The sequence below is a fragment of the Rhagoletis pomonella genome, unplaced genomic scaffold (genome assembly GCF_013731165.1).
Source record: "Rhagoletis pomonella isolate Grant_MI unplaced genomic scaffold, Rhpom_1.0 Rhpom_scaffold_00002, whole genome shotgun sequence".
NCBI classification, from domain to species: domain Eukaryota; kingdom Metazoa; phylum Arthropoda; class Insecta; order Diptera; family Tephritidae; genus Rhagoletis; species Rhagoletis pomonella.
Window position 1 is genome coordinate 50,774,967 of NW_023458556.1, and position 20,496 is coordinate 50,795,462.

General features: G+C 34.6%; 1 protein-coding gene across 1 annotated transcript; it reads right to left on the bottom strand.

Annotated features, from left to right (window-relative positions):
• Positions 1-1,488: 1,488 nt before the first annotated feature.
• On the bottom strand, positions 1,489-7,784 carry LOC118753647 (early nodulin-75-like). Its single transcript, XM_036488523.1, has 2 exons — positions 7,707-7,784; positions 1,489-1,901 (listed from the first exon to the last, which is right to left on the bottom strand). Exons 1-2 carry the CDS (start codon positions 7,782-7,784, stop codon positions 1,503-1,505), a joined length of 477 nt encoding a protein of 158 aa, XP_036344416.1. The 3' UTR covers positions 1,489-1,502.
• Positions 7,785-20,496: the final 12,712 nt, after the last annotated feature.

A 20,496-nucleotide genomic window follows, 5' to 3' on the forward strand; every position in this document is an offset into this window, starting at 1 on the left:
GAACCCATAAAAACGTTAGTATAAAAAAGTGGTAAAATAAATTAAAGAGAAACTGAGTTTTCCCGTAAAAAAATTTTTATTTTCGAGAATACCATACAATTTCTGCGAGACAATGTTTTTTCTCTATATCAAATTCGTGGAAAACTTCATTGGCTCTGAGGCAGTTCTAAATACAATATTTTTTTACTATTCTTTTATTCCATTTATAAAAATCCTAGAGGTGAGAGCTGAACATTTTAAACCTTTTATTGGACCACCCTATTGTACATGCATATATACTTGCACATACCATCTTCATTTTGTAAAAGGTTTGTTTGAAGTTCGCAATATCATCGAGCTTTTCTCTTGGCTTTCTCTCGTACAATTCTATTGTGCTGGGTATTTCTTGCTCTTTGGTGCTAGCATTTGAATAGTTATTTCCGGTTGGTGGCTAATATTTTGTGACATGTTTTATTTATGCTTGCTGCTAGTTTTATCTTTGTTAGGAATGACTGGTGTGTAAGCTTTTTCATGCAAACAAATCCATGCAGATGTGCGATGTGTGCAGATGTATTAAATGAAATCTACTCAAGATGGCTGGTAATTGATTTGGTCTAAGGAATACTCTGAATAAAGAGGATTAAAGGCATTAGAAATGCAGACAATTTAATAAAACACGTACAAAATGGGATAACCAAATGTAAAGAATAGTACTGGGATGAGCGCGATAGGGTTTCCTCGTTTGTATGTCATTTAAAGAAGCTTTTCTAATGTCTGGTCAGTTCAGGCTTAAGTACTTTTCAACTAACAGCATGCTTACCCTCCAAGGATCGTCTGTGGATACTACACTATAATTAGACTTCACAGAAATTATGGTTTGCTGAATTTGGCAATCTAACAAAGCACTTATTTATTTCACTTACATTTACATCGGGAGAGAGAGATGTACAAACTTTCGATTTTACCAATTCCGAACTTTTTTGTGATATTCGGGGGTTGATAAATACATAGGTTGGGGAAAAAGTTTCTTCAAAGTGAGCCAAGACTTTACGTTTATCTTTACATAGCTTTTATTAAGTTTCACCTGTGTGTAATCAAATCTTGCAATAAATTTTTAACTAACTAGTCGGTGAGCTAGAAACTTGAACTTAAAACTTGGCTTAGAGCCTAATGACACAACAATATGAAAGTTGAATTAATCCGCAAGGTGGCGCAAGTGTCGAATGTTTGAAAACTCCGTATTTATATTACGATTTGGTTCGTATTTTGAATAAGATATTTGGGAATTTCGAACCTACATATTATACTTAAATAAAAAAAAAAATAACTTCAAAAATATTTTGCGCTTAGATGGTGCGGGGGTCGTTTTTTCCTGCTTTTGTTAATCTCTAATAAAAACTTGTCTTACTTTTAGTTTATAAAACTTGTTTAACTTTAATGCATAAATTCGAAATTTTCTAGAATAGTTAACAAAAAATTAAAATTTCTAAACAAAATTCGTCACTTCTACCTCAACCATTATTTTAGTGGCTTCTCAAACGGTATTTCTTTACAGTTTTGTAGTGATAGCCATCCTGGGAAACAGGAGTCTCAATAGGTTGCAAGTACTCAGCGGCAGGTGGCAAGTATTGCGGTTGTGGTGCTGGAGGCAGATATTGTGGTTCTGGTTGGACAGGAGGCAGGTATTGTGGTTCCGGTGCGGGTGGCAGATATCTAGGCTGTGGTTGCACAGGCGGTAGGTATTGTGATTCCGGTGCGGGTGGTAAGTAGTGTGGCTGCGGTTGGGGAGGTAAATAATGTGGCTCTGGTGCAGGGGGAAGATAATGTAGCTGGGGTAGTGCTGGTGGCAAGTAAGAATTGGAGAGTTGAGAAACGTCGGCAGCCACGCAGCCAATTAGAGCCAATATTGAGATGGCGAATTTCTGTGAAAAATAGAATTAGAAATTGGTTAAAATACATTTCATGGAGAGCAATTATATATAAGTGCAAACTTGAGGAGACATTAACATATTTAATTAGTGTCAATATTTTAAAATTAAATAGTTTTGAAAAAAAAACTATTTCAAAATTTTGTACCCACCATTTTGACTTGTCTTTGTATAACTCTTTACTACGAGTATTAAAGTGAATTTGATGCTCTACAATTGCATGTATTCGCCTTTTATACCATGCCAAAATCTAAAATTATTACATTAGAAACTTGACATTGAAATTAGAGGAAATTGATGCACCAAACTTCAAAAATTAATAAGAGATCACAATTACTAAATTAAAAAGAAAAAAAATATCAATCGTCGCGTTCATTAAAGTGGCTTCACATTAAGGTAGGTCACGTGCATCTGACCTTCTTTCGCATTATTAAAATTTTGTACACGCAATAGGCTGTTATTAAAAACACAGCATAGTTCGGAAGTGAATAAAGTTTAAGGTAAGAAAAAAATTAGTCCTCATATCGACATACTTGTACATAAAAAATTAGTATGTATATTAATGTATTCATATTAAGAAAAACACATTTTTGTGTTTGCTCTTCGTAGGCTATGCTTACTTTAATTGGTTTAGGCCTGTTGTGAAGACAGTGTTATTGCCTTAAGCCGATGAAAGCAAACAAATAAAGAGTAAACAAAAAATTGTAATAAATAGAGAAGCAGCGGAAGACTAGTTATCAATAGCGAGACGTACTAACCTGATAGCAACCTATGTATGTACATTAGACTGTATCACCAAAAAAAGCTGCGGTTTTCCGCCGGGATTACAAAACTTATTTTATTTCAAGACGTCCACCAAAATATTACGGACTAATACTAAGATTTACTTGAGTTGGACCGATTTGTAAATACATCCACAAATGGAGTTTTTTATGAATAAAAATAGTATCTTAAAGAACTTTTTGAAAAAAAAGACCGTCAGATGACAAAACAGATTAAGCTCTAAAAAATCTGCATAAAAATACATAACGGAATCGTAAAATGAGGTGTTTTCCCACTCTTTTATATTTCCATCTTTTTTTTTATTTTTGTGCAAAAAAAAATTAACGTCAAATTTTTATTTATTTTTTTTCAAATACTAACACATCTTAATTCAACTTGTTCTTCCTACCTTTCTCTTTCATCCTGTGAATGAATCTATTAGCAAAGGCATAAAAAGGCTGAGACAATACCTTTTCAATGGTATCTCACAAGTCAAAATCGGAATAGTTTGGGTTCAGTTATTCAAGTTTTTCGTAAATCAATCTTTGAAAAAAGTTATAAGATCGCTTCAAACATCTCATTATTACGATTCCATTGAACATTTTGTTTAAATATTTGTATGCAAATTTTTTAAGCTTAAACCGTTTTATCATTTAAAAAAAAAAATCTTTTAGAAAATGGAAACACAGTATCTACCGATTTTTATTTATTTTTTGTATGGAGAGTGATGAAGTCTAATATACATATTGTCGTTTAAAGTACAAAACCGCGTATCAACAAATTGCAAAACCGCGTATTTGAGGTTGCAAAAATTATTTTCTAGTGAGTAAAAACACTCATATTTCAAAATGGCTCTCTTTTTTATAAAGCAAAATCGTGTTGACTTTTTTTTGCTGACGGATTTTTGCACTTTTTTTCGATATAAGCATGAATTTCTTAGTGACCAAAATGCGCAAGACCATTTGCAAAGAAAATTAAAAAAACAATTAAGGCCAGTTTTTATGCATTCGACTTGTTATATACAAAAAAAAACACTACAAAAATTATCAGCAAAAATAAATTAAAAATCAACTCACTTTATTATCTTAAAATTTAATGGGCTACCAAACTGCATAATCAAAAAGAAATCTAAAAAATTAGATTATTGAAAATTTGTTAAATTTTTTTAAGATCTGTATAATGTTTGAATGTTTAATTTAAATGGTTTTGCTTAAAGCATGAACCATATACTATTTATGAAAAAAATAACAAACAAATTTTTACTTCAATAATTTTGAAAATATTTAACAAAAATCGCTCTATAAGTCTCCGAGCATGCCTGTGCTGGTGTATGCGGTGGAGTCATGGAAAATGAAAATATTTAGTGAGGCGGCTCTTGGAGTTTTCAAGAGAAATATTTTGCGGAAATTAAAATACAGCGGCTAACCTGGCTTGGCCAGAAACGCTTCAGCTCTGTGGACCAATTATTAAAATGATAACACGAAATAAAAAAAGAATAACAAATAATAAATAATAGTCCAAATTTTTCCCGAAAAATTTTTCGGTAATATTTGCAAGGTTTTTAAAGTTATTTTTTTTGTTATTTTTCCATAAAAATATGGTTAATGCTTTAACCAAATCCATATAAACGAAACTTTCAAACTTTATGCCAGAAGTTTCAACTTTTTAATCTGTTTTTTTTTGATATTTTTTTTTTGGTATACTTTTAGTATGCGGCTGCAAAATCGTGTTGACTTTTTTTTTGCTGACGGATTTTTGCACTTAGGGACCAAAATGCGCAAGACCATTTGCAAAGAAAATTTAAAAAAATCAATGCCAGTTTTTATGCATTGGGCTTTTTATATAGAAAAAAAACACCACAAAAGCCATAAGGAAAATAAATTAAAAATCAACTCACTTTATTATATTAAAATACAATGGGCTACCAAACGGCATAATCAAAAAGAAATAAAAAAAATTAGATTATTGAAAATTTGTTAAATTTTTCTAAGATCTGTATAAAGTTTGAATGTTTAATTTAAATGGTTTTACTTAAAGCATGAACCATATACTAGGGTGGGGTTTAGTAGCGCTCCCAACTATTTCGGGCTATGCCGTCCAATGGGGTGGTCCGATCCAAAAAAAATTCCACACACTTGTAGTCAAGGGTCTACGCATCATTTTAACACCCACTTTTGTCACTAATTAATTTACAAATTGGGTTTGAAATATGGGGTTTGCTTTAAAAATATTGAAAATATATTCAACAATTTTTATTGAGCTCGAGGCCGTTTTTTAATGATAATTTATTGTGGAAAAGCAACAATAATTTTGAAAAAATGGTAGAAGTGATAGCTATTTCGGAAATCACCACATTTCCTCATCAGACTTCTTTCAGTAGGATTCGAACCGACGATCCCACTGACTCAGCCAGTTGCCTACGTATTGTGCTAAGTTCGCCTTGTTAATTCTTGTTGCTTATTTTCCACTATTTCACATGCTAAGCCAACTACAATCAAGCGTAGCTATTCCGCTGCAATTCTCTTGATCATGTGGTTGTTGGGTTTGTCGGTTTTTGTTAATATTTCTATTATTAGAAACGTTCGAGGAATTCTTTTATTCTTTTTTTTTCTTCGGAGATATGATCTGTCAAAGTTTGCATTTTTTCGTGATTCTGACTAATCATGCACTTCTTCAAATCGAAATCGAAAGTGTGACACCAAATTTGGTGTTCGATATGAAAAACAATATTATTATTATTATTAAAAATTATATGATTTTGAGGTACTAATTAATTTTTCAAAGAAATGTTAGTAATTTGCTCCACTGTGCTCTGTAACAAGCAATTATCAGTAATTTCGCTATAACCTTTTTTTTACCAAAATCCACCTCGTGTCGAAATCTTTAAAATGCCACCACTTTTACATTTACAAGAACTTCCGAACAGAATAGCTTATTGTTATTATTTTTTTCATTCAAAAACATCATTTATCATCTTTCATCCACAATAAGACATGAAAATGGCATTTTGAGATGGTTTACAAGTGAACAATGGAATGTCATATATTTTCTTTCAAAATATCATTTGAATGCGGGATGCCATTGTTTCTGCACAATCAGTTGAATTTACTTGGGTATTTATTAAGAAGGGACAGAGATGATTCAGAAAAAATGCACAGGAATTGATAATAATGATAAATGACTTTAAATTTATAAATACATTGCTTGATGCGCAGAAAAGTAAAATCAAAATCGCGAATGAATGAGATTGTGAGAGAAAAATAGAGAGAGAGATAGGGTGAAATAAAGAGTTGACAAGGGGTGCTGAAATTGGTTAGCCGCTATTGACTTCCATAGGAAAATAGCGGAACAAAATGACACTCAATTACGTATGTAATATTCGCCAGACAAAAAGTACCCAGGATGGAAAGAAACTAGATTAAATAACGATGTTGAACCAGTTTTTTACCCACCAGAACTAGTTGAAGATCGGACTTTCGTCCTTGAAACGAACTGTTATTTAGCCGACTCTGCGTTTGATATCAACTACTTTAAAATGAATTTGGGTTAAAGCACTTCAAAGTCAGTATATCGTTTGAACACGCTTTCGTTCTGCACTTCAAAGATGTTTTTTCATAATTAAGAAAAACTGAAATTAAAAATTTAGAAGTAAATGTTCCGCCTAGTGAAGTTTGAACATGGACAATCTTGGCCACAGCCGATTGTAGTAAGCATCTTTGCGCACTCAGCTACAGGCACAACATGTAAATGTGCTTTCAAATGTTCAGTTTGAATTGTGTGCAAGCAGCAACTCGATTGTCCGACTCTGCATTTTGTAGTAATGTGGATAACCAAACGATGGGTAGACAAGACAGCGACAAGGTGGTGTTGGGGCGACAGCTGAGTTTTTCGCCGTGGAGGGCATTATGTCAAAATGATGTGTTTGTTGTAAGTTAAACCAATGGCATCTACGTATAATTTGTTAGTGTAATGTTCTACTTGTATACGGCCAACACCACCTTGTTAAATACGCCTTGGCAGCGACCGTACAAGAAAAAAGGCAGCGATTTAGAAATGGAGAAATATTTACAGCTACCCCTTATAACCAGACAAGAAGATCCTTTAATTTGGTGGAAGCATAGTCGCAAAGAATTTACAAATTTGTTTACCCTGAAAATGAAGTATACCTTCGCGCCATCTTCCTCAGTGAACTCAGAAAGAGTGTTTAGTAAATCGAGTAGAATTTATGTTGCAAATAGAAATAAGTTGTTGCCCGATAATGCGGAAATGCTCAATTCATAATGAACAATATAAAAATTGTTGACTCAAATTACTAATTAGATACTATTAAATATGATTTTAACAATACAAAAAAAAATATAAATAAAATTTTGAACTAGATTTTTAAACTAAATATTCTATAATCGAAATCCGAAAATCCGGCCGGATATGCCGGATTCTGGATATCTACGGCATAACTGCACATCCCCAATTATAAAGTTTAGGAAAATGGACTTATCCCAGTCCATTTGTGATTACTTATATACATACTTATATTTAGTTCCGTAGTCGCTCTACCAATTTCTGTGAACTTCTGAATAATTCCTTAGCAAGGAATATGATTATGACAATTTTTTGGAAAATGGGCGTGACACCGCCCGCCCTCTTATGACCACACATCTGTATATCGGTTTTATCAATTTATACCAAACTAGGTAACAATAAAATCTAAAAATTCACCGAAAAGTGGGTTAAAAAATTAAAAATAACTTAAGTATGTAGTAAAAAAAACAATTTTTAAACAATATAATAAACAAATTAATAAAAAAAAATAAAAACAAAAAAAAAACAGATTCTAAATATTAAATGAAAAATAATATTAAAACATATGTTACAGACAAGCTTTTATTATCAAGTGGTTAATACAAAATAGAAAAATCGACGCCCGCACCACCTGCCGGATAAAACTTTTGTGCAGCCATTTCCTTTCATTTAAGAAATATACCGTCACTAGACACGAATAACGGCGCGCTAGTGTTGAAAGACGAAGATTTATACCTGGCCAAGGACAGTCACTTCAGCATCATTCCCCAAAAGCTCTTTGGGGAATTTACATACTACTACACGCGCAAACATCGTTGACCGCGAAAATAAGTTAACGCGTCTTTCTTCGCCGTTAACTATGTTAAGAGTCTTTCTTCGCTGAAGTTTTTTTATGCGTCTTTTTCGCGGTTTGCTTTTTAGCTCGCACCTTTGTTCGTGTCTTGTGACGATACGGTCTAAATATGAACCATATCGGGCCATAAATCCGGATTTTGAAGTATTTTTACTCCTGCACCACTTATCGATTAGAGCTCTTCCGTTTCATGTAAGTAATATGTATACATTCCAAATATGAATCAAATCGTACTATATATACCGGATTTTCAAAAAATTCGACATTTGCGCCACCTAGCGGATTACTTCATTTCTCATAAAGCTTTATGATCGAGTTCTGAGCTAAGTTTAAAGTTGTTAAGGCTCTAGCTCATCGGGAAGTTGGTTAAAAATTTATTGCTCGCGGGTCAAACTTAATAAAAGCTGGTAAAAAGAAAACAATTTAATAAAAATATATAAAAAAAATTTCGCTGCTCGAGGACTCGACTTTGGTCACTCCAATGGCACAGCAGTTCTTTACTCCCTCGGCATTTGCGTCTGCTGACGCAGCGAGAGCAAAATGATATCAAACTTGTATAATAAAAGTGCTTCTGCCAAAATATCTGTTCACCAAGAAAGTTAGCCAGGTTGCTTTTTTTTGTAAGACAAAGTCTTCCAAACTTCCGACCAAACCGAGCATATCATCGAAAATATTTGAAAAAGGGATGGAACCACCTCTGCTTACCATGTACCGGTAGTTTTCCGAAAGGTGAGAAAGCGCCCGAGTTTAGGCTTCTTCACTTTTTTAATATTGTTGTTGTTATTGTAAGTTGGCGACATCTACGTACAAATTTTTGTTGCTAGGACTGCCGAGGAAACATTCTACGAGTTTTACACAAAACACCTTCGATTTGTGAATTTCTAACTCTTCCAACTCATAGGCAAGCCTTCCGTGGGCATACCTGATGTAAATAACAACTATACAGGAGTAAGAATAATCTTTTTTACTTTCGTTTGCACGAAAATTTCTTAAGCTTAAAACTTTTATTACGGTAATTGTTGACTGACTGACTCACACACACGCTCATAGCCTATTAACGCCCGCCACAGCCGCCATGCTATCTTCCTGTTTATCGTTCACATAAAACGTTGCTGACTGTTGGCCACTCGGCTTGTCGTTGTTGTGCTATGTAAATACTTCCGTGCAACTTTTATGTAGTAAATATTTTTCAGTATCAAAGTTTTGACTTCCTCCATGTCCTTCGAATGAGCAAAGTTTGCTTCATGGCACCGCTGCTCGCTTCACTGCCAACTAATTTGTACGCTTGTCGTACTCGCCGGCTCAAAATGGCATTCACTGGCGCTGGTCGTTTGGTGTAAAGTTTCGCAGAATGCAATTATTGAATTAGACTACGCGCCATTACATAGGCAATAAACAGATTTCCGTTTGTTAATGTGTTGGCAGTAACGCTACCACCCTCACTGCTTCCTGTATTATTACACTTATTATTACTACATACCTACTTTGGAGTGTCAGTGTTATTGTTGTTGTAGTAAGAGTTCAGTTATTATTGCGGTGCGTTGATAATGCCACAGATGGATGATGATAGATAAAAACGTTTGAACTTTTGTAGTTTGCGTGCCGCGAAAGGTATAGCCAGCCAGTCGACTTATTTAAGTCTTCCTTCTTTCCGCTAAACAACAAAAATGTATCCCAATATCTAGTAGGCAATTTACAGGTGAGCGGCGGTGAAATCTTTTATGGCGCCACGCAGTACTTATTAAAGGGGTAAGCGCGCTGTATGTATATACAACATATATATTAGTAAGTATATAATACAATATAGATGTTTGTATGAACAGACATAGTAAAAAGTTTTTAATACCGCAAATGGAAACCATCTTTTATCACCGGCTACTGTAACGGAATAAATCCTCAATTGCATACTTTCAGGCAGTAAAAGCTTTGATCATAACACTGGCAAAGATCAAACAGGGTGTTATGGATGATTAAATTTTTAATTATAAACAATAGTTTGAATGAAAAATTAATAATTTGGAATATCCGCAATGCACTTAAATCAAGTAGGTTGACATATATAAATCAATAAATTTACTGAAAAATGTTGATGCTATGACTCTGCCCGGCCTGGCTCGTGGCGCCTGATGGAAACATTTAGGTTGGCAAATGCAAAAATAGTGTTGAAAAGCAAGAGCATTTTGTAAATTAAACATTCTTAGTTTAAGCTCAGTACGCTGTAGAAAACAATTTTCATTTCATTTTGTAAAAATACAATAAGTTATAAAATATTTTATAGCACAACATACAAATACTAAAACAGGAGATAAAAAAAAAACAAAATTTTAGATTAAATTCAAATCAGTTCCTTGGTGAATTTAATCATGTTATAAGGAAAACTAGCAAACGCCCGGCTTGCTTCCCGACGCATGATAAGAACTTTTGCGTTGACCAATACGAAAATAATGTTGAAAAGCAAAAACGGTTTGTAATCTAAAAATTATTAGTTTAGGTCGAAACGACTGAAGACCAAAACCATCCTTACTCATGGGCCAAGAATAATAGCACTGTGCGCATCCGACATACTATAATCACATGTCAAAGCAAAGCCTCAGAGAATACTGAAAAGATTTTTAAATTAAAATGGAAGGCCTGCGGGAATAAATGGGACCCACGACAGAAGCACAACTTCTGCTTTGCCGCATTCAGTAATAATTCTTGTTGCAATTATATTGGTCATCTTAATTTACTACCAATATTGTTCCATTATTAAAGTTAGGTGGATCAAGACACCGAAAGAAGAATGAAATGCGCTTTAATTGCCTGGTCTGAAGCCACACTGATAAGGCCCAATCAGTTCATTGATGCTGGCCTTCAGTCTTTCACACAATACGCTCGATAAGACCTTATAACCTATGCTTAGAAGGCGAATCCCGCGGTAGTCGGCGCGAATGCCAGGGTCGCCTTTCTTGTGGATTGGGCAGAGCACACTACAAGTCCCGTGGTGGGGCATGCGTTCATCTGACCATATTCTCGGTAGGTTAGGTTAGTGTGGCTGCCACGCGCAGAGCGCGGAGCACACGTTAGCTGGAAAAGCCCTCTGTAATACCACTGACCGAAGCCATTTGTTTCTTTCCCTTAGTAATTGAACCACCGAGTGCATTTTATGTAGCACAAGAAGTCGAGGACTTTCGCCGAGTTCAAGTCGGCTAAACATTCTAGAAAGTACTTGTTGGAAAATTGGTTGGGCGGGCAAATGGCAGAGATGGTGTCCGATGGCCTCCACCTCTTCTTCGTCTCTGCAACCTCGACAAAACACGTTGGTGGGTTATCCTAACCTTTTTAGGTATCTGCCCAATAGGAAGTGTCCGGTGATTACCCCGACTACTAATCTGAGAGAGCAGCGGTCCAGCCGAGTAAGAGCTATGGATCGCCTTACATCAATCCATGGCCAAATGTGCCTAGTAGTATGGGCGGTGGTTTCCACGGCCCACCTGGTGTATTTACCTCCTAGATGAGTTCTGCCTTTAGTCTGTATTTGCAGGAGGGTAGAGGTATGCCTGCATTCTGAGCAGAATTGACTTCAAATAATTCCGATAACATCGGTAACTAAGTCGCCATTGTTGTTCTTACAGGAGTACGCCGCCCTTGTCTTGAATCCTTCCGTAAGTCGCCTAACTCTCTGGTAAAAATTTCGGAAATTTTTACTGTCGGCCAGCATTTGAAGCTCTTCGCACTCACGTATTTGGCTAATACGTATGTACTTTTATTTTAGATTAATATCTTTAAAGTGATTAAATATTTGTTAAGAAAATTTAAATCCGAATCCCTTAATCCCTAACAACTAATTTTTATACCGTACTCGTGACATTCACTTCTTGAAAATTATCGCGATTTATCTTCTTTATCTGCATAATTAGCGCACAAATCTCACATTATGGCGCAGATAAAAATCATATTTTTACCACCACATTTACATGTCCTACTTGCGTACATTAAGTTTTTATGGTCAATCCCACACCGCAACGTGCTATTGAGAATTTCCTCCATTTGTTTTATTATAACTCGCTGTTTCGTGATATTTCGTGACATTTTGTGCCGCTACTTCCAATGAATTATTGTGCAATCTTTGCGTTTTTATCAAACCTCGCGGGTGTCCTAACTGTTTTATGTTTGTGTCTTTTTTTTAGAGCTGCTTTTTGCTAGCAATTTATAACAACACAATCGATGCTCATCAAATGCAGCGCTATAAACCAATATCAAAAATCAGTATGTATAAAAGAATTTCAAAAATAATGAAAATCGTAGAAATTTATTACAAAATACCGACGAATTATGGCCGCGACAGCGTTCAGACACGCACTCGACTGTTGCTGGCAGTGAGTGTCCTGTGGAGTATCGCTGCGCTACAAATCTGTCTATGCTCGCTGACACTGGCACGTAATGACAATGCCAACAGTTGGATTGATTGAAGTTTAGTATGCTGGGAGAGGAGCTAGGTGTGTCGAGGAACATTTGTAGAATGACTTGAATGAAATTCGAATGGTATTCCAAGAAAAAAGGTTACAACTTCGTGCGCTTTTATTTGGCTGAGATTTGTAGTCAAATCGGAATTTCAAAGGCTTTAAATTTTAGTAGTTCTAGATAGTCTATAACAGAAATCATTGAAATAAGACAATCTCAAGTATGAACTTGTGGCCTACGAGAGAGATGGGCAAAGTGGCTTCAAGGAGCACATTTATATAGGTGCTCCATTAGGGGTAATATCAAGAGCCAGTTTGAAGAGGGAACAAGAGCGTATTAAAATTTCTTATACTACGACTCTTATTACTACTTTCATTACTTTGTTTTCGTTGGATACAGATCGATCTACATATTTTCAACTGTTTTAGTAATTCGATTGTGCGAATACAATGATCCGATTGGCTTGTTACCATTTGAAAAACTAAATGTTAAGTCAGCAAGTTTTCTGCACAGTAAAACACACTTAACAGAAAGCGTAGATGTAAGGTAAAGAACGCAAGAACGTAGGTTGGGATAACTTAGCTAGCCAAGCTAGCTCGACCAACTCGACCTGTTTAAGTCGTTAGATACCAAATTCATTGAACTTCTAAATATTTATTTACAATTATTTTACTAGTACTCGATTTATCAAAAGGAAGGACCCGATAATTAATTGCAAATTGAATTAAATTGATTAATTCAATCAAATGATTAATCGTTACCATCCCTAAGTGAGGATAATGGGTCGCGAAGGCTAAGATGGCTGAACTTCAGAACTTTATCATTCTTCCATTACTCTTTTACTTCCTTAAAACTGAAGAATTTAAAAACAACACAGCAATAAAAATTCGTCTCTTATAGCCTGTAACCGCTTAAATCTAGCAAAAATTTTCTTACATACATACTAATAGATAACATATGATGAAATATTATGCTAAGTAAAACAAAAAAAAACGAAATATAAATAACACCGCAATAACTGGTGTTGGAGCCTTTCCAGCAGCTTTCAAATGTCAGTTAATGCTGAAAAATTGATTTTGCCCGCAGCTCTATGCTACTTTCTTCATCGTTACGTGCGTAAACACAACTAAGCAAATGACAATTCGGTGACAAGCACATCATCAACTCGTCAGCCCACACACTCGCACATACACACTCGCACACATACACAATTCGCAGAACACACACATTTACGGGCGTGTGTGCCTGCCTGTGGGGTTACCATATTGCAATCAAATTGTCAACACAATTGGTAACAATTTTGACGTTTGCCACACTCAACTCTTTAGTGCTTATCATGTTTCTATGCGCGCGTACACGCATCCTATGACAGGTTGGTTGCGTCGGTGTGGTGCTACGCGCTTCCAGTGGGGGAACTTATCGCGAACAACAGATTGCCCACAAAAAAAAAAAATCATTTTTCTATCCGCGTACATTTCGTCACACAAAACTTTCTTTGCACACAACTCTTCTTTTGCTTATTAATCCAACTTGTGTTAACTCTTCTAGAGTTTCTAATGCGATTGCTGCCTTCTGTCACTCATACGCTCCGTGGTACTTTGCTTTGACATACTACCACTTCATTTACCATCTTACTTTTATTGTTGTTGTTTTTTGGGCATTTCTACATACAAATGTCTGTTTGAGTGATGTGTTCTGTGCACGATTTGATAAATTATTATTTATGACAAATGTCTGTCATATGTAAGCGTATACATATGTATGTATTTTTGATAGATCGCATTTGTGTTCTTATATATGTGCATAGTAGGTATATATGTATATATATATATATGTAGGTAAAGAATACGTATATTATAATCATGCGAAAAAGGCGAATAGTTCGGAATAAAACGACTTCAAAAAATGTATCAATTCATCGGAATATTTTTTATGTGCGTACATACATATATTACCAGAAAACTTTGGACCACGTGAACCGTTTTCGAGAATCATTTTTCGTATCGAATAGTGGCGCCCATACTAACTTGAGTCTTCTTTAAAAAAAAAGTTGTCGCCCAATGGCGCCACGGAGTTTGAATTTTATAAAGTTTGAACTAGTTAGACAAACGTATTCTTGAGCTCTATTGCTCATTTGCGTATTTCTATTTCGACGATGTCGCTTTGATGAAAACAAAATGAAGATCCAATAGAAATGAATGAACCCAGTCTTATAGGGTATTGCAATTGTCTCGCAAGTTGAAAGCTTATTTTGAGAGGAGTTTAGGGGTGGTATAAAAATTTTAGTTCTTGGCGAGCTCTAAAAATAGCAAAAATTTCGATTCATTCCAAATTTTTTGATTTATAACTCGATTTCAAAATCTGGTATATCGTTGAAAATATATTAATAAGCTAGCAAATAGCCGACCGCAAATAGCTTACGAAACCCTTATGACCTCATTGACAAAAAATAATATATAGCTTTATGAAGCGAAATGTTTAAACAAATATTTGATTTATGAAGCATTCTTCATTCTCTTTTATTTTCGAACGTGAGTGGAAGTTAATTAGCCTTATCATGAATTTCATTTTCCCCGAACCGCATGGGAGGCACTGTGCCTATGTGGGCAAAATAGGATTGTGGACGGATTTGATTGAAGATTTGTTCCTTAATAAACTTGAGAGCGCTGAATTCAGAAATGCAATTGGCTTTAGAGAGGTGTTAAATGACCGGCTTGGCCTGCAGATGTGCAATAAAGTTTTATTTTTTTGAAACGGGTTGCCACCTGATACAAATTTTATTAAAATTATTTAATAAGTTGAATGATTTAGATATTGCGATATGGGTATCAATTGAAAAGGTTTTGAAAATGATTTACTGATAAACTAAACGTAGAAATGTTGCCACATGTTTAAAAAATCAAATTCAGTTTAATTAAGGGAATAAGGTAACTGAAATATATATATATCAATATGGATATCAGACACAAGAACAAATTGGACATATTTACCAAGAAATAAGTGAAGAGTAAAAACATTCCTGGGTTAATTTAAGAGTCCAGTAATTTAAAAAGAAAATAATCAGAACAAATCACTGATTGACAATGTATGTACGATGTCATAAACCTTTGGTTTAACGCAATTATTATTTTAGTTTAACTAAATTTGACTTTACACACAGGTGGCAACCCTCTTCAAAATATTTGTAAGCTGTAACCTTCTTAAACCTCTGACTCCCATATGGTGATACCTATGTATTTTAAATACCTAATTCCCTTAATTCAAATGGAATTAGATTTTTTAAACAGGTGGCAAAACTGCTGCATGTAGTTAAGAAACAAACCCTTTTCAACCCGTTTCGATTAATACCAATATTTTGATAATCCATTCAATTTATAAAAAAATTTTAATTTAATTTTTTAACAGTTGGCAACTCTAAAAAAAGTAAACCTTTATTTTAAATCTACAGGTCAAGCTTTTTATTATATATGCAGTATCGAAGATTGCATTTGTTCGTGAGGTGCCACGCCCCCTTCTCCAGTAACGCCCGTTTTTCTCCTTGAGTGTGGGATTGCCTTTATACATATATCCCCTTACCAAGTTCCAGTCCTCTACCATAAATACTTTCAGAGATATGCAGTATTAAAAATTTAGTTTTATGTTGGAGGTACCACGCCCCTTGTATAATCGAGATTAAAGCTATCCTATTTTTAAGTTGGGCTAAATGACATCAGTTTACAAAATTTCATGATGATCGCTTAGGTCTTTAAAACGCGAAAGCGTAACAAACAGACAAGCTCACTTTCGTATTTATAATATTAGCAAACATCCTTTTAACACCTTTTCGAACGAGATTATCTCCTTAGCTCACTAAATTTTTTAAAACTCAAGTTCCACCTCACCAAATAAACCCGAACCTATTCATAAAATTAAATATGTATTTTAGTAAGTGAAATTTTTTCCCTCCATGAACGTTAACATAAATTAATGAACAAAAAAGTGACACCACTTGAAATGCTTATTTTTACCGGACTAATATTGTACACATTATTGTCACTCATACGCCATGGCATGCAAGTAACTTAGGCTGGGAATGAATTATATTAAAGCTTATGATTTTCATACAGGTTGAACTAAATCGTTAATTTAATTGAAGGGTTTGGTAATACAAATTCTATTTAACTTAAGGTATGATTCATAAAGGGATGTTATTAAGTTCCGCTAATGCAGATAAGATTTGATGTAGCCATAGTAACCAAATCTTAGTTGAGCCAACCGCGATTTATTCTGAAAGCGAGCCACCCCTGAAAAATGAGCTGAAGCAGTGGTCGACATACTAACATATCATAACGATTCAATGAGTGATAGCCCGAACACAATGAAAACGACGAGCTACGGACTACAGCTGTCAAATTATTTTAACACGTACTCTTATGTAGATAATTATTTTGGCGACGACCGGGCTACGCGACGGCTGTGGTTGTGGCCAGATTAGATCTATTTCTATTTTTCCGGCGACAGATAAGGTTCTTCCTCTTCTTTTATGTCAAACTCATACAAATTCATGATGTCGCTGCCGCGTTCAAAAAAATCATGTCGCCATCGACAAAGCGTTTAGATAATGAAGATAACAAACTGGAAGCTGTGGCCCGTAGCTCGTCGTTTTCAATGTGTTCAGAACTTGAGACTGTGTGCGTTGAAAGCATCCTAGCGGGAAATCTATCTAGCTATAAGTAAACTTGGAGTTGATTAGGAAGGAACTAAAGATCACATTTATCCGTACAGCGTGGCGACCATTAATTGTTACCTAGGTTTTTTCGAGAAATAAATATATAAATAGATTTTGCGGAAAAAGTATTTTATTGTTAATTTTCCACAGATTCTAGTATAGTTGTATTAATTAGTTTTAAAATTTTAATGATTATTTACATTTGTCAGCAGTGTAAACCATGAGAGAAGAGTACATGCGGCGCGTAAGTCTCTTTCAGGGACATTTTTTCTTAGACTTTGTATAACAAAAGACAAAAAAGGAAAAACTGTACAAGGTTGGTCGAATGAATGGCCGTCAGTTCCAAATCTATATGATTTCTGAGTATGAGGCCTTATGTGGTACAACAGCGGAGAGGACTCAAGATGGAGAAAATTAGCCTATGGTTACAGAAGATATGGAATAAATTAACTGGTGAAGTGTTTTCCGCTGGTAACCCCAAATAAAAGAGCTAAAATTTAAAAACTCATTAATAAAATTAAAGTAAAATCTGTGGAAAATTAACAGCAAAATACCTCTTTCGCAAAATCTATAAACAACTCTTTTATTTTTCAAAAAATCTGGGTAACGGTTATTTGTCGCCACCCTGTATATTTTCTTTGAGGAAAGCTAACTAAATTTGTACGGCGATGGCCGCGCATTAGTTAAGGGTGGCTACCTCCGCATTAGGAGTCAACTTACTTGAAACTAACTACTTTTAGACATAAAATATTAAAAAGAATAAACAAATTATTTGAAATTTTTTTACATGTTTATTTATTTACTTTACTTAACTTTGTTTACATAATATTCTGCAGGAGGATTAAGCAGGGATGGTAATCATAAACACAATCACAAATAATGATTATTTTATGATTTTTATTGATATAATAGTTATTATTGAGTTTTATTTTTCCACTTAAAAATAATGATTATTAATATAACTCAGAAGTCCATACAGACGCAACTTACTAAAATTTTGACTTGAAATTTTTGGGATTTATTCCTTTTATTAGGGTTTCTATACCTCTGAAAAGCATACTACGGAAATCGCGCTGGTATAGCTTTTGAATTTTTTTAATGATCTCTATTCCTAAGTTAAAAAAATAAAACAAAACTCAATAATAATTATTATCTTTGAACAAAAAATAAAAATCATAAAATAATCATTATTTTTGATCGAAAAAATAAAAATCAAGTAACAATAATTACCGTTGAGTGAAAAATTAAAACTCTAATATTAATTATTATTTTAACCTTTATTTGTTAAACTTGAAAAATAAAAATCATTGTAAATTACGGTAGGACGTACGAACAAAAATACTTGAGTACCATTAAAATTGTTTTACGACGTTTAAAACGTGTTGATTTATTTGGTTAAATTTATTTTACTTTTAATTTATGATTATTTTCCAACCCTGGTTTTAAGGTTAATATTTGTTTCAATTAAAATAAGAAAATAAGAGATAATGCGGCCCTTGATATGGCTTAGAGGCACAAACCCCAATTCTGCGACTGTGATATTCACATCCGACCCGTTTATAGCTCGTTGGCATAGATGCCGGGGCCTGAACGTAGGTTAATGCAATGACAAGAATATCAGCTAAGTATGAATAATGTACTCTCCGGGCCAAGTGCCTTGGTCGTCGTCTGGCTATCCGAGAAAATGCAATATTGGTCTCTGGTAACTCTTTCTTGCGTTAAGCTGTTTTCAAGTATGTTTGCACATATTTAAAACAAACTTGTTTGAAAGAGAAAAACCAATAAAAATTACTCAAAAATACTTCTTGTGACTTAGCGCGAAAGAAAAGAGGTATATTATCCCCGCTTAAGGAAGGTAGGTTAATATTGTTAATCATTTTCTTGCTTATGCTATAACCTCTGTATGGAAATACAAATACCAAAGTACTGACGACTCCAAAAACTAAAAATAAACTACAAAAACTGCTTAAGTGCTTCATTTCGCTTTCCTGTCTTCACTATTTTTATCTACATTTATTGGTTCCTTCATTTCAATAAAAATATCCGCGTTATATGTATGTATGTATATGCCTACATGAAAAAATTTATAATAAGTATAAAAAAAAATCAAATTAAAGTACAGCGCTGAAGTTCCATATTAAAATCAAAGTAATGACTTTGTTTACAAACAACCAACCAAGTAACCAAAGAAATACTACTTCAATTGTTATTTTCAATTACCCTAAGAGGAAGTGGTAACGACAACTTAAAAAATAAGTAACATGGAGGAAGTATATTAAATGGTAAATAAGTAAGAAAAAATGCCATGACGACAATGCCACAATGAGCCGCAGAGCAGCAACAATAAAAGTGCATTATTATTATATTACTATTATTTTGCTGTTAAAATGAGATTTTTGTGGCAAATTCAAAAGCAATGGCAACCTATTAGAAACGCATGCTTGCACTAATACACGCATAGACTCACACACACACATATATGCATTTGTCTCATATATACACATGTGGTATTACACCCTGCAAAAAATGCGACTAATCCGGGATGACTCCGGGAGCAATCGCAGAGGAACATGGGACTAATACCACTTTTGATCTCTTTATATGGAATGAACTGTTCGCTTTTGTTCGAGCATGTCCTATGAAGAGACTAATTGTTCACCTTTATACCCGAACGGGTATAAAATGTGACTACTTAGTCACTTTTAAAATATAAAAATAAAAATTTGCGCCAGCTGCGATTCGAACCTTGGTTCTCAGTTTTGTTAGGCGAATACTCTCTCTATGTGCCATCGCCGCACATGAAATTTCAGTTACTAAGTGCGTACATATCATTAAATCGTTAATAGTACCCGTTGGAGATGAGTCGGAGACTAATTGATGTCCAATTATACCCGTAAGAGATGAGTCGAGACTAATTGATCTCCAATAATACCCGTATAAGACTAGTTGCGACTAATTAATGCCCAACTGTACCCGATTGAGAGTATATCTCGGAATACTCTCTTTAGAGATTAGTCGCACAATTTTTTGCAGGGCATGTATGTGCGGTAAAGCACTAAGTGCTTAGTGTGCTAGCGAATATGTTGTTGTATTTTCCAACGTCTTATTTTTTGAAAATAGGGTGCAAATGCACTTAAGTCATACTTTCGCGCAAACGGCAAAACGTCTTCGGTGAAGAAAAAGGAGTTGAATGCGGGAACAGGGAGAAGGTGGAACATGGCATCAAAAGTAAGAATGGAGCGAGGTGTGTGTGCTGTAACGAAATTGCGACTTTGAAGCGGAACTACTACATGCATACATACTTACTAGGTACCTACATAGCTGCCATTTTATTTTATCTAGTATTTTCCACGGAAAGAAGTGGGTTTTTCGTGCGAGTACGCAAATGTGAGTGCGTGCTTGTGTGTGTTCAAATATAAACAAACACGAGCAGACATATGAATAGCAGATCCTCGCATTCCAATATTCTTCAATAGTCAAGTAGTCTCTCTATAGTAGTTATTTATTTTGTATTTTACATA